Raw genomic sequence first — 13,149 nt, forward strand, 5'->3', positions numbered from 1 at the left:
ACAGCAAACAAATTTAGAACAAAAGCATCGGATTCTCAACACAAAAGTAACTAATTGTGTTCCTTTGGGGAGGTTTATTGACGCAAACGTAATAATAATGTGATACAAAGAAACAGCATGGGGCAAGATTACTTCATGGGTACAAGACCGTATATTGCCTATCACCCGTTCCAGCGACTCAGACACACTTTTACATTTGGCGTGTCAGTAAGCATCTGCTTGGGAAATATCTTGACAAACCAACCGCACAACCTTTCAAATTAACTCTCTCTCTCTCTTTCTCTTGTTAATTGTAACCGACCAAAACAGCACTAATCTCTTGGTAGAGCTGTTTCTTCCCTCGGACAGTGTTACCTGCAGGACTAGTACTGTGTGCTGTGTATACACGACATCTGTAGGAAGCGCTCCCCCATTCCTTGTCCTCTCTCCAAGCAGACTTGTCATTTTTCATTTTGGCCACTCCCCTGCAGATCCTGCCCATCTCCCCTGTGTTTAACTAACTCAGGACACTAGCGCAGGATCCACGCCTAATTAAATTAATTAGGGATTCTTGTCAATCCTGGATTAATGGCCGATAGCAAGCCCTGGCCACAAGGATCTGAAACCTGGAGGAGTAGCGATCTTTCTGTCTCGCTCTTTCTCCTTGGTCGTGCTGGACTGATACAGGAGAAGCGGGTTCATTCATAGTTCCAAGGGGAGGTAATTTGCTCAGAACAAGGGGCAGGCTTTGCAAAGTATAAATAGTGCGACTTCAATACCAACATCACTATCAGATCTGAACTCTTAGCGGGAAGAATTGTCAAAGATCTTAACATTTAACAAGATCGCTCCAGTTGGGAAACATCAGATCCCATTTAACTCCAGCCCCATTGCAGCTGCCCCCCTCCCCTTCCCACTCCATTGATGTGTAATTGGGGGGTTTGGAACAGTAAGAGGAAGAAACAAGGGGAAGGAGCCCTGAGAATCGGCGATGGAAGAACTTACAGCTTTTGTCTCCAAGTCGTTTGATCAGAAAGTGAAAGAGAAAAAGGAGCTGATCACGTACAGGGAGGTTCTGGAGAGTGGACCTGTCAGAGGAGCCAAGGAGTCAGGCGGCTCCAGCGAGCCCAGCCGGGAAGACGTGAGCAGCCCAGCGGTCCGAGCAGGAGGAGGAGGCGGCGGCGGAGGAGGAGGCGGAGCGCGGTCTCCAGTCAGAGAGCTGGACATGGGCGCCGCCGAGAGAGCCAGGGACGCGGGCACTCCCAAACTCAGCGAGGGTAAAGGCAAACCCCATGCACCCCGCGGCCCCCTTCTCTCCCACCCATCCCCCGGGAACGTGGGCCAGGCTGGGGGACTGAGTTCAATAACCAGACGGTTGTTTGGGGGAGAAACGGGAGGGGGGTGGGCGGTTTTGTTTTCCCACAATGTTTTTTTGCTCAAAGAACCCCAAATGTAGCTCTCCTGGCTGGCCCGGGCACCGGGCTCTGCAGCGGGGGTGAAAGTTACAGGAGAATGAGTGTGTCCTCCCTGACCAGGGCTCAGAGCGGTGGGAACCGGCAACCCAGTGTTTCGATTTTGGAAAGAGCCATTGCGTGGAAGACTTTTGCGATTTTAGAAAATAGCTTTCTCCTGTCTCTTTTCTCCTTCACTTGATCCATCGGGGGCTGCTTGCTCCAGACCAGGCTGACGGTGACTGTATCAGGCTTTATTTCTCGATGAACTTTTGTTGTGTTTTCTCCAACAATAAGTGTGTAAATCACACCACACAATCGGGTTACTTATTCAGGCTTATAGGTTAGTCGGCTGCTGTGCTAAAACTACTTACATTTTGCAGTACATATGTTGTATTTGCATAAGACAATTTGGCAGATTTAAACTTGACTGTCACGTTAACGAATCCAGAGTCTGATATACATTAATGGGTGTCTTTCCATGTTTTTCCAATTAAGGAAAATATGTGGCATGCCTAGAACTTTAGATTAAAATATTTAAGCATGCAATTAATTTGTTTATAACATGATCTGTTCCCGATTAGAACATAACGGGAAGTTACTGTGGTAGGAACCAAAGCTACATTACATATATTAATCCATTTATATTTAAAAAGCTGAAAAATCCCATAGTATAGTTGAAAGTTTGAAAAGCTGTATCTATATCAAGTATATTTAATGTTTATACATTATTGACCAGATATTGATAAGGATATATTTTCATGTTAGATTATTTTTAAAACATACATTAAAACAAGTGACATTAAATAGGAATATTTTATATAATGTAGTACATTTATTTTAAAAGACAGCCAATTGCATAACTGGATATAAATGCTAGGGATATATATATACAATGAACATTTGTTTAAAAAAAAAACACCTAATAGTTACAATGCAAGCATGTATTATACCAGGAGTCCCTTTTATTGCACTTTCTGGTTTGGATTTATCTGTCTGCCTATATGTGTATGTATATATGCAGAGATAGAGAGACTCAGTGAAGAAAATAATGTTATAAGAAGCACAAATGACATCCCGTTTGCTTATTCAAAGAGCACTGTAGATGTCAGCAACATTTGAATGGCTGCGTTTGGTTTTAAAATGAGGATGTAATATCTAGGGACTGTTTACTTCAGACCTTTTGTTCAAAGAAGTATTTCTCTCCAGATCGGAACTCGATTGAGAACAACTTCCGGAAATGATTTTATAAACAAATTCTGATAGTGATCATAGGGTTATAAAGAGCTGCGATCACACTAAACAAATCCTGGACTTCAGATGCGCAAATAAAATCCCATTCCAAAGCATTGCAGCAGGAAGCAGGGATTCGGAAGAAGTGCAATTACAGACACAACTGGTTGTTAGGAAGCCCTGCAAATATTAATGAACTATACAAATAGCGTCACTCAGTGATATTTTAATTGATATGCATAGCTAACTGAAAGTGCTTAGTCAACAGAAAATTAAACAATACCAATAAAAACACCAGGAACCCTCAGCATATGTAAATTCAGAAAAGACAAATGCATGTTTTATTAAACACTGGAGGTGCTGAGCGCATGAAAGCCATTAAACAATCCAGAGGCAGTCCGGATGCCAGATTTACCACTTAAACCTGTTGCTGTGATATTTAAGGTACTAATTCACCCAGAGATCGCGACTTGATTTTTTTAGTTTTGATTTTCAATAAATAATGACAGGTAAATGATACGAAGCTTTACATTTGTACCAAGGGTAATTCAAACATGGCGTGTCTCTTGCCACTGTCCGACGACTGCCTGGTAAGAGGTTCCCACAAAATGACAGTGAAGTTAATGGGGCCGACCTTAACTTGGCCTCAGTTCCTGCGGGGGCAATGTTATATTTTGTTGGGCATGGCATTTCCCTGCTATTTGTCTCCTGCGTACGCCTGGATGGGTCTAGTTTAAAATAATTATTCGTAAATAAAGCCAGCAAGTTTGCAGAGGGAGAGAGATTGCTTGACAGTTCTGATGATTTAAAAGGGTCACAGTTTGACTCTGCAATGATTTACTGAAATTATGCTGAGGGGCTCGAAAATGTAGATGTAAATCAATGGCCTGGTTTGGCTCACCCACACAGGTCAATCCTTAACTTAAATACATTTGGAAATAAGGTCTTTTCGTGAAAAGTATTTTGTTGTCGCCTTTTCTTCCAGAGGACCAGCAATGCTAATAGGAAACCCAGCGCTGACCCAAAATCTCATTCCGAATTAAAACAAATATCCTTTTAAAATGTAGCTGGCCATAATCTGTTTTGAGGCGTGATCTTTAGCATTTCCATTGACTCTCCTCTCCTTCCTTTTCCTCAAGCCAAGCACATTTTCCTCCTAAAGTTAAGAATAAAAACTGGAGTGGCCAAATCCCACGCCCGCGCTGGCAATTCCGGTGAGGGGTGGTCTGATTGTTTTGTTTCACGCTCAGTCTCCCCAGAGCTGAAGGATCGCAAAGAGGATGCGAAAGTGATGGAGGACGAAGGGCAGACTAAAATCAAGCAGAGGAGAAGCCGGACTAATTTCACTCTGGAGCAGCTGAACGAGCTGGAGAGGCTTTTCGATGAGACCCACTATCCGGACGCCTTCATGCGAGAAGAGCTGAGCCAGAGGCTGGGACTGTCCGAGGCCAGAGTGCAGGTAGGGTAGCAAAGATTATTGCAACATGTGGGTCTCTGTGCGTAATTTAGTTGTGATACAGCATTGCGTGTGAACCTGCCGTACCTGATGAAAGGCTTTTAACTCACAAATTCTGTAATGTCCATTTAGATGCTGTCCATGGCCAGAAAAGATACTCCAGTGCCGAACTGCTCCCAGCATCTGAGTGAACCATTGCTGCGTGCTTTATTATGGGTTATGCCTCCTAAGCTTAGTGCCTCTTACATATAAGGATTTTAAACAACGTTTCGTTTTTGGCTGACTGGAAGAATTACAACGGATGTTTTGTTCACGTGAATTTTCCTAGTCTGCTCCTGTCTCGGGGTTTACCAGGCGGATGTACCAATTAAGTTTATAGATGTACTGACTATAAACTAAATTAGCAACTGCTAAGTGAGGAAATTTTACGGTCAGTTTTTACCGGTGGTTCTTAAATCTTAGGCGAAGCCACAGAAAGGGTGAACAAGTTTTGCTGAACTCTCTTTGTTCAGCATTATTAACAATATAATATTTAATAAAAATATCAAGCTATTTTAATCACTTTTCTGTATATAGTAGGGAAACCAGTTACCTGGACGTTTACTTTCAAGCTTCTCTCTGGAAGTTTTGAAAATCAGCTCTTGAGCTCTCTCCGGTTAGTTTCACCTAACTTGCAATAAATAAGAGGGCAAGCGCTCTGGGGCTTTACCCAGATGGAGAGCCGAAGGTGACTTCTCGAATGAGAACAAATGTAGCTGTTTCAGTGTATTTCCCTTCTCATCATAAAATAAGAGAAAATGATGGTCATTATTTGTTGGAACACATGGAGCAGTTTTAGGCCCCAAACATCTGCAGATGTTTGAAAGTGCTGCTGTAACAGATACTCCCCCTCTATCTTTGTGCTTATAGGCCACCATCTGCACCAAACTATGCACACAATTCTTATGGGGTTTCCCTGCATCTTGTAATAGGATAAGGACATAACCAGAGCGGTCACATTGAACCAAAAAAGTAATAATAAGCAGCCTTTGTCATCACAGCCTCACCAAACGAGCCTTCCCTTTTACTCTTCTCTGCTTTTCTGTTTTCCGCGGAGGCAGCCACCTATTTATGCTGAACAAATCTTCAAAAAACCCAAAACGATAAAAGTCCCAACTTCTCGGTGAAAAATTTAAAGGAGATGATTCCCTTCTAGTGGACAAAGAATACCACTGTAGCACCTAATCCACACTACTATTATGTCAAATCGCAGGGCGCATAATAACTTTTAGAGATTTACATAGATTAAACCCATTCCCTTTACATGGTTCCGGAAAACGCTTTGCAATAATATTTTACTTTGCTTCTCCACTAATTTGTAAATTATGGAATGTACCTTTTAAATGAGAGACTGGAAGTGAGCGTGGGTGTTGAGCAGCTTTAGCTTGACCAAAATAAATTCTAGGCTGGGGTGTGTGTTCATATTTATAGTTGACTCAAAGTAGACCTCAAGAAAAGATTGTTTTTTGTTTTGTTTGTTTTTTGCCTTGGGGAAAGATTATTTGGTCGCTGTGGCTTCTGAGATGCAGAGGTTTCTCTTATAAAAGTGAAATGTTTTAAAACACCCTCTCTCCTTCTCTTTAAGGAAGTAGAACTTTATTATTGAATTTGTTTCAATAGCTCTATATCCAGTAGTAAAAGTATCTTCTTGCCTAAGGTGCAGACTTTTCTATAGAAGCATATTAGATTATCATAATAATGAGACAATTATTCCGCTTCTGTGTTACACTCCACTGCACAGAGGAAGAGAGAAATTCTAAACTTCTTTGTAGTGAAGCTTTTATGACAGTAATTACCCCCCAAAAGTGAGTCATTAAATGCTTTGGTGTTTAGTTTTTCTTGAAGATAAAGCTAATTAATATTACAGGCTATTAATGAGCACATTCTTCTCAGGTCTTACAGCGCAAACATCTAAACCCATTATCACAAGTTAGTATTAGATATCAGGGAGTGATTTAGGTCATTTGGGACTCTAATGTGGAAAGATGAAACCAGGGCTAAGAAAGTAATTTAGCGAGAACTAGTATGGGCTGCAAATGTCTATTTTCTATATTTTTATTATTTTCGTGAGGCCTCTGAGTTTCTAAATTTGTAAATCTGGGTTGTCCAATACAAACAAAATCAACTGTTTGCCATAACGGTAAAAAAAAATCTTATAGCACGCGAGTGTGCTCTTTTGTGTTGGTTCTCTTTTAAGGTTGGTTTTCTAGTATAGTATCTAGGTTATTTTTCTATTTCCTCAGGTCTGGTTTCAAAACAGAAGAGCTAAATGTAGAAAACAAGAAAATCAACTTCATAAAGGTATGCTTTCTGATATCATAAAAGAGGCTTAGGTTGAAAAGAATTATACAGTATCGATAATACCAGTAAAGAAGGAGCGTTCCTGCTGAGAAACACCTAGGGCTCCAGATTTGTAGGATATATGTTCTAATATGAAAGCTACCTATACTATATTAAAACTATTATAACACGTTATTGATTATAAATGGCATTAAACTTGTATCAATTTATTGGCAGAAAGAAATGTTGGAAGCAAAAGACTGTAGTTTGCACAGTATACATTTCTGGAATTCAAAGAATCATTTATTGCAAAGTAAGGCTAAGCCGATATTTATGTCTTTCTTTTGCTGATTATTGCAGGGGTTCTTATAGGAGCAGCCAGTCAATTTGAAGCTTGCAGAGTTGCACCATATGTCAATGTAGGCGCTTTGAGGATGCCATTTCAGCAGGCAAGTACAGTAAAACCTACTTGTAACGATAAAGTGCAAATGAGTGACCCCTTTTTTTAGGATAGGGCCTTTTCTCCCGATATGAAATGACTGTTGACAGCATCTATTCAATATTTATACACTGATTATATAGAGGGAACAATACACTTTTTAAAAAGCCACACACTTCTCCAGATCTGCGTGGCCAACTCTCTGTCATCAATGAAAGCGCCGCTGGGGATGGAGGGCAGTATCTGGCTCTTTAAAAATGCACGAAAAGATTGCACTCTGAGGGTTACATGGGAACGTCCTTTCAGTCAAAGTTTGCCGATTCTGATGCACAGCTGAAGAATGAAAGTGTGTCTAAAGGAGAGAGTAAAACTGGTTTGGAGTTCCCTTTTTATATAAAGAAAACCAACAACAATAGCTAACTACGTAACTGTGGAGCCAAATCCCACCGGATACCGCCACTGCCATCCAGACACGCACCCCTCCTCCTCCGCTCCAACAACCAGGGAAAAAACCACCCCCCCATCTCAAGCCAGCGGTGGGCTAATGATAATAAAATAATAATCGTGAGGGGGATGTTTGCCTCCATATAAAATGGGCTGCCTGCCCTTCTGACTTCTTCCAGATTGCTGTTATCAGCCTGTATTAAAGGCTGGGCGAGACAGCCTTTAACTCTGATATGTTTTTACTATATTAAAAAAAACAAAAAACTCTGGGGCAAGAACACAGTTTCCTTCCCTTTCATACACAGACACTCACTGCAAGGCACGCTCACAGACAGACTGCCACACAGGCAGGCTGACTGTCACACAGACATAGGCAGACTGCCAGGCAGGCTGTCGTGCAGACACAGGGAGACAGACTGTAAGGCAGGCCGACTGTCACACAGACACAGGCCGTCACACAGATAAGCAGACAGGCAGGCCGACTGTCACACGCAGGCAGATTGTCACACAGACACAGGCAGGCTGACTGTAACGCAGGCCGACTGCCACAAGCAGGCCGACTGTCACACAGACACAGGCCGTCACACAGATAAGCAGACAGGCAGGCACACTGTCACACGACGGCAGATTGTCACACAGACACAGGCAGGCTGACTGTAACGCAGGCCGACTGCCACAAGCAGGCCGACTGTCACACAGACACAGGCAGGCAGACTACACTCCCAGCCCCGCTTAGGTGTGTTAATGCTTTGTTTTTATTCTTGTTACATCTTTAGGATAGTCATTGCAACGTGACGCCCTTGTCCTTTCAGGTTCAGGCCCAGCTGCAGTTGGACAGCGCCGTGGCACACGCACATCACCACCTCCACCCACACCTGGCCGCCCACGCCCCCTACATGATGTTCCCTGCGCCGCCCTTCGGCCTGCCATTGGCCACACTGGCCGCGGAATCCGCCTCAGCAGCTTCGGTGGTGGCAGCAGCGGCGGCGGCCAAGACCACCAGCAAGAACTCCAGCATCGCTGACCTCAGACTGAAAGCCAAAAAGCACGCGGCTGCTTTAGGGCTGTGACTCCTCCCCACGTCCCCCTCTCCTCCTCCACGACCACCTCTTGGGGACACTGCAATCACACAGTCCAGAGGATCACAACACAACACATCACTGCAAACACAAGCGAAAGGCTAATGACTTCTGTGGGTCGAGTCCTATTTATGACTTAATGCAAAACACACGCAGAACCAGGCTGGAAAGAACAGAGACATTAAAACAAAACACACACACACACAGAGAGAGAGAGAGAGAGAGAGAGAGAGAGAGAGACCAGATTTCTAAAATCAATTTAAAGAACAAAAATAAATAAACAAAGGAAAGGAACAAAACCATTGTGAGGTATTTCGTAGGTTAAGAAATATGAAGAGAAATAAATATTATTAAAGGAAATCGAGCTGTGAGAGGGGAGACAAAAAGAAACAACTTTAACGTTTTTTTTAAATGGAGAAAAAAGAAAGAGAGACGAGAAACTGAAGGAAGATATATACTTATTTAAAGAATTAGATGAAATAGACACGCAGCTGGGAAGTTCACAGGTTTTGAAACTGACCTTTTTCTGCGAAGTTCACTTTAATACAAGAAATTTGATAAGAGAGGCGGGCCTCCTTTCACGTTGCATCAGATACTTGAGTTTAACAACCACGTCTGGAAATAGTGAGAAGAAGAGAAGAAGAATAAGAAAAAGAGACAATGATTTCTCTGAGAATTTCTAATGGGAAACTGTCCGGGATATTTCTTCCAGCAGAATTCCGCGTTGCATGTATTTGTATTTCATTGATGGCGTCCCTTTGATTCACTTGCACTTCACCCTCATCTTTAGTAGAAAAACAGAACAGACAAACAAATGTGGCTGATATTTTTAACCTCGGAGGAAAGAGAGAGAGAGAGAGAGAGAGATCAACCACTACCTTTCTCATTCATATCTTTGTTGGCTGTTTGCTGTCCCACTCCTGAAATAGGGGCGATCAGAAAGCATGAGAACAGAGGAGTATTTCTCTTTTGCAGGCTCTCTGATGTCCTCAGGACAAAAACTGTATTTAATTCCCCAACCACACAATGTTAAATTCCAATAATAGGTACTAGGTACATGTAAAATATGTTGATACACACGAACAAAGTTTATTTTGGCTATAACTTGTGAATTGATAGTTGACTGTCAAACATTTACATTTTATCTCATAAAGGTGTATCTATTCAAGTAATCTTGTGATTTTTTTTTAAATTTGAAATGCATATAGATATTTAATCTGGGGTATCTTGGTGATTTGTATCCCAGCTTGCCATCAGACCCTCACGACTTTAGTACTTTTCTGCCAAGAAAGAGGGAAAGCTCTTCTAAGTGAACTTTGGTATGAACGGGCTTTGTAACTATTTGTTCTCCATGAAAACAAAATTATTTATATTCACCGTATTTTTTCTAGTGTATTTTAAGTTATTTAAAAAAACGAAAAAAGATTCTGTTCTTTCATTACATTTGTTGTCAGTACAATATATTTTGTTTCACTCAGGTTTGCTTCACCTTTGTTAATGCTTTTTTGACGTCACAATTTTCAATAAGTGCCAAGTTATGAAATTAAGACACTTTGCGATCTATTGAATGAAAAAAGTTTTAGCTGACGGGTTTACGTCACTTCTGGTACTGTTAATATTAAATAATCAGTGACATTCTTCCATTTTTGTGTTTATACCTTTATAGAGCGTGCATGTTTCTTTCTGCTTCTTAGAAAATGCAACAAATCTATAATGCACAACACAATGATGAAGGACCGTTCGTCCCTATGTATCCTTAAAGGCCACTTTTAAATTAGTTTATCAGAATCTGAGTTTTATAAGAATAATACTTCATTTGACTCTGGCTTAAAAAAATAGGCAGATGGAAATAATATAGCACTTGGGTCTTTAAAAACTTTAGGTAATAAAATTGGGGAAAGTGTAATGAGTCAAAATATTTTTCATTTCAGAAACCCTGAGAATTTGCATTTTTGGAAAATGTTCTCTCCCTTGTTTTTGTAGTCAGTATTCCTAATGTTGCCTCAGAGATGAAGAGAGGATGTGGTATGATATTTTCTAAAATCTGCCTAAAAGATTTTCCTAGGAAACATTTTACAACCAAAGAGTTTCAGAGTTTATATGGCAAGATTGCTTTAGGTTTTTTTTATGTAGCTTTTGTGTGTAATACACAAAAGGCTTTGCAGTATCAGATTATTTAAGTAAGCGTAGCAGGATAATAGTTACATTAACGTGTTAAAATGTCCTTCGGCTGCCCCTGGAGTGGTTTGGGAAAGGCAGCTGAATAATGTTGTGCAGACAAGAGATTCCTACCCACAACCCACCAATTTAATCCAAATTATCAAAAAAAGCTCCGGTGCTTCCAGTGGTTTCCTATCATTAAACAAACCCGCCCCCAAATGGTTTCCATAGTACAAGTGTAAATCACAGCAGAGAATGGAGCTCTCATTTCTGCCCTACATTAGCTTTTCTCCTCTGGGTGTTAAGGCGGTGTGTAGTTTCCTCACCTTAGAGAATCCTGAAGGAGATGGAGGAAATCCCCGTGGGATTGTCTGTCTTCCCCGGGCTGGAGCCCTATGCAAAATCTGGGGATAACGTCCTGACAAAGAATTGAAAGCCCACGGGGAAATCATTTGCTCGTCCTACATCCCTATCCAGCAAAATGCTCAATTTCTTTTTCTTGGTCCTGGGCTAAGTAGTTTTTTGTTTCTGTCATAAAATAATAGCCGGCACTAAATATTTAATAGTAGCTTCCTGTTTTACTCCCAGGTGGAAAGGGAAAGTGGGTGAGGTGACATATTTGATGGGACCAAGTTCTCTTGGTGGGAGAGACAAGCTTTCGGGCTTACCAAGAACTCTTCTGGAAAGATTGTCTCTCTCCCCCACAGAGTTGGTCCAATAAAAGCTATTACCGCACCTATCATCTAATATCCTAGGACCCACAGGGCTACGCCAAGACTGCATTGCTCTCAGTAGTCGGTTTGGTCTGATGTCCTAACTTGTAATACAAATGCATCCAACAGACTACAGTGGGCGTTACAAAACCCGACTGCGCAGCTCCTGCCTTTCCCTCCCGAAAGATGAGGGCGCTGCGTTCACCTGAGAACTGTTGCTGGGTTCACCTGGCAACTGTAACAGGTAGCTACGTTACAAAGAACCTGCCCAGCCTTTAGACAAATGATGCGCCAGTCTCACGGTTTACACATGGAGCAGTTCTGGGGGAGAACATGGTTAAGTTCGAGCCTTGGAAAGGGATGCTATAGTGGTCATTTGGGTGTGTGTCGCGGGGCAGGACAGGTTGGTAAAGCGATCCGAGTTAGCCGCTGATGGAAAACCCCAATTTAAGTGTGTGATGCAGGTGATTAGGTGGCTTAGAAAGTGCCCACTCTCCATACTTTCGCCTCTTGTATTGCAATTTAATGCAGAAGAGGGCGGCTATGGATTCTCCTGCAACCCCTCCCTGCTCCTCCTTGACCTCTTCTCTTCTTCTAGCCCACCCCCCCTTCTTTGAGCCAGCCCCACCCTTGCGCTTCTCTCTGTCTCTCTCCTGCCCCGCCCTGGCCACCTCCCTCCTACACGTGGTGGCTCCGGTTAGCAACTTCCTGGTTCTAGGGCACATGCCAAGGCTCCCGCCGGTCCTTATTTCCCCAAGTTAGCCCCTGCAAACAGCACGTAGGCCCAGGGAGTTACCGGTCTGCTCTGCACTACTTTGGGTGCATGACCTGAGGGAATTATTCCGCTCCCCAAACAACCCGCGGGACGCAGCCCTGCGGGTGGCTGAGGTGAGCGGGGCAGGGAAGTTAGACTGAGTGCCCCTCCCCGTCCCAAAGAGCTCTTGGCACCGGGGGGAGGGGGAATGAGGCTGGCCCGGGAGGAGAGACCCAGGAAGCAGCAGCGAGGAGACCCTGCGCTGGGGGGAGAAGAGGTCGGGATGGCTTCAGAGCAAGGGTTTGCTTGCGCCTGGCCCACATCGTCTGTGCGGGCCCTGCACTGTGGGGCTGGGGAAAGGCGGCATCGGGCGTCCGCTGCGAGGCAGAGAGCTGGGGCTGGGGCGGCGCACGGGGCACTGGCGAGAGAGCCGCTGGGCGGTGTGCGCTGCGCTCTCCCCTCGCCTCGGCCCCTACACCGAGCCCCGGGCGGAGGGAAAGGGTTAGGGTTAGCGAAGGGGAGCAGCCAATTGCGCCGGAGAGAGCCGAGCCCCGGGCACGGAGCTCGCTTGAAATGGACCTCAAAGTGCTTCTCGTTGAGCGGGGGTAAGAAGTGTAGCAAATATTCATGGAGTTTGCTGGTCGCTCAAACCCCCGCTCTTCCAGCTCTGAACTATTCCCCCCAAACTAGCTCAGTTTAAGCAAGAATTTCTCCTACATTTTCCAGCTCTCTCGAATGCAGCTTTGCAGCCAAACTTTCTTATAGCAGGAGGGTGAGAGGGCAAGGTCTCTGCTGGTGAGACGCCACTGCTTCAGACTGAAAGGACGGTGCACATCTTATCTGGGCTCAACACATCTCTCGCTTTAGTCCATCAGATGGAAATACTTACTTTCAAATAATGCAATACTCAGACCTCGGAACTCTCCCAAATGCTTTTTTGGCTTCTGTGGCATGAGATTGCTTCCCTAATCAATTTACATCATAAATTGCAAACAGTTGCAATAAGATCTCAACCTTGTTTATTTTACATAACTTCAAGCACTTGACAAGGCTAAACAGCGCCACAGAAAAGTCAACTTCTGTCCCCTTAATGAGTTTATGAGAATTAAAGGGTCGTCCCCT

The 13,149-nt window shown here is 43.3% G+C and overlaps 1 protein-coding gene across 3 annotated transcripts; it reads left to right on the forward strand.

The window, feature by feature from the left end:
- Positions 1 to 970: 970 nt before the first annotated feature.
- On the forward strand, positions 971 to 8,391 carry SHOX2 (SHOX homeobox 2). Of its 3 annotated transcripts, XM_073358761.1 has the most exons (6): positions 971 to 1,315; positions 1,766 to 1,781; positions 3,914 to 4,122; positions 6,402 to 6,459; positions 6,799 to 6,887; positions 8,098 to 8,391. In XM_073358761.1, exons 1-6 carry the CDS (start codon positions 971 to 973, stop codon positions 8,389 to 8,391), a joined length of 1,011 nt encoding a protein of 336 aa, XP_073214862.1. The 3 variants fall into 3 exon arrangements, with proteins under 3 accessions (XP_073214862.1, XP_073214863.1, XP_073214864.1); XM_073358762.1 differs by lacking the exon at positions 1,766 to 1,781 and having other exon boundaries at positions 971 to 1,256; XM_073358763.1 differs by lacking the exon at positions 1,766 to 1,781 and having other exon boundaries at positions 971 to 1,256; positions 8,134 to 8,391.
- Positions 8,392 to 13,149: the final 4,758 nt, after the last annotated feature.

The sequence above is a fragment of the Lepidochelys kempii genome, chromosome 9, assembly GCF_965140265.1.
Source record: "Lepidochelys kempii isolate rLepKem1 chromosome 9, rLepKem1.hap2, whole genome shotgun sequence".
NCBI classification, from domain to species: Eukaryota; Metazoa; Chordata; order Testudines; family Cheloniidae; genus Lepidochelys; species Lepidochelys kempii.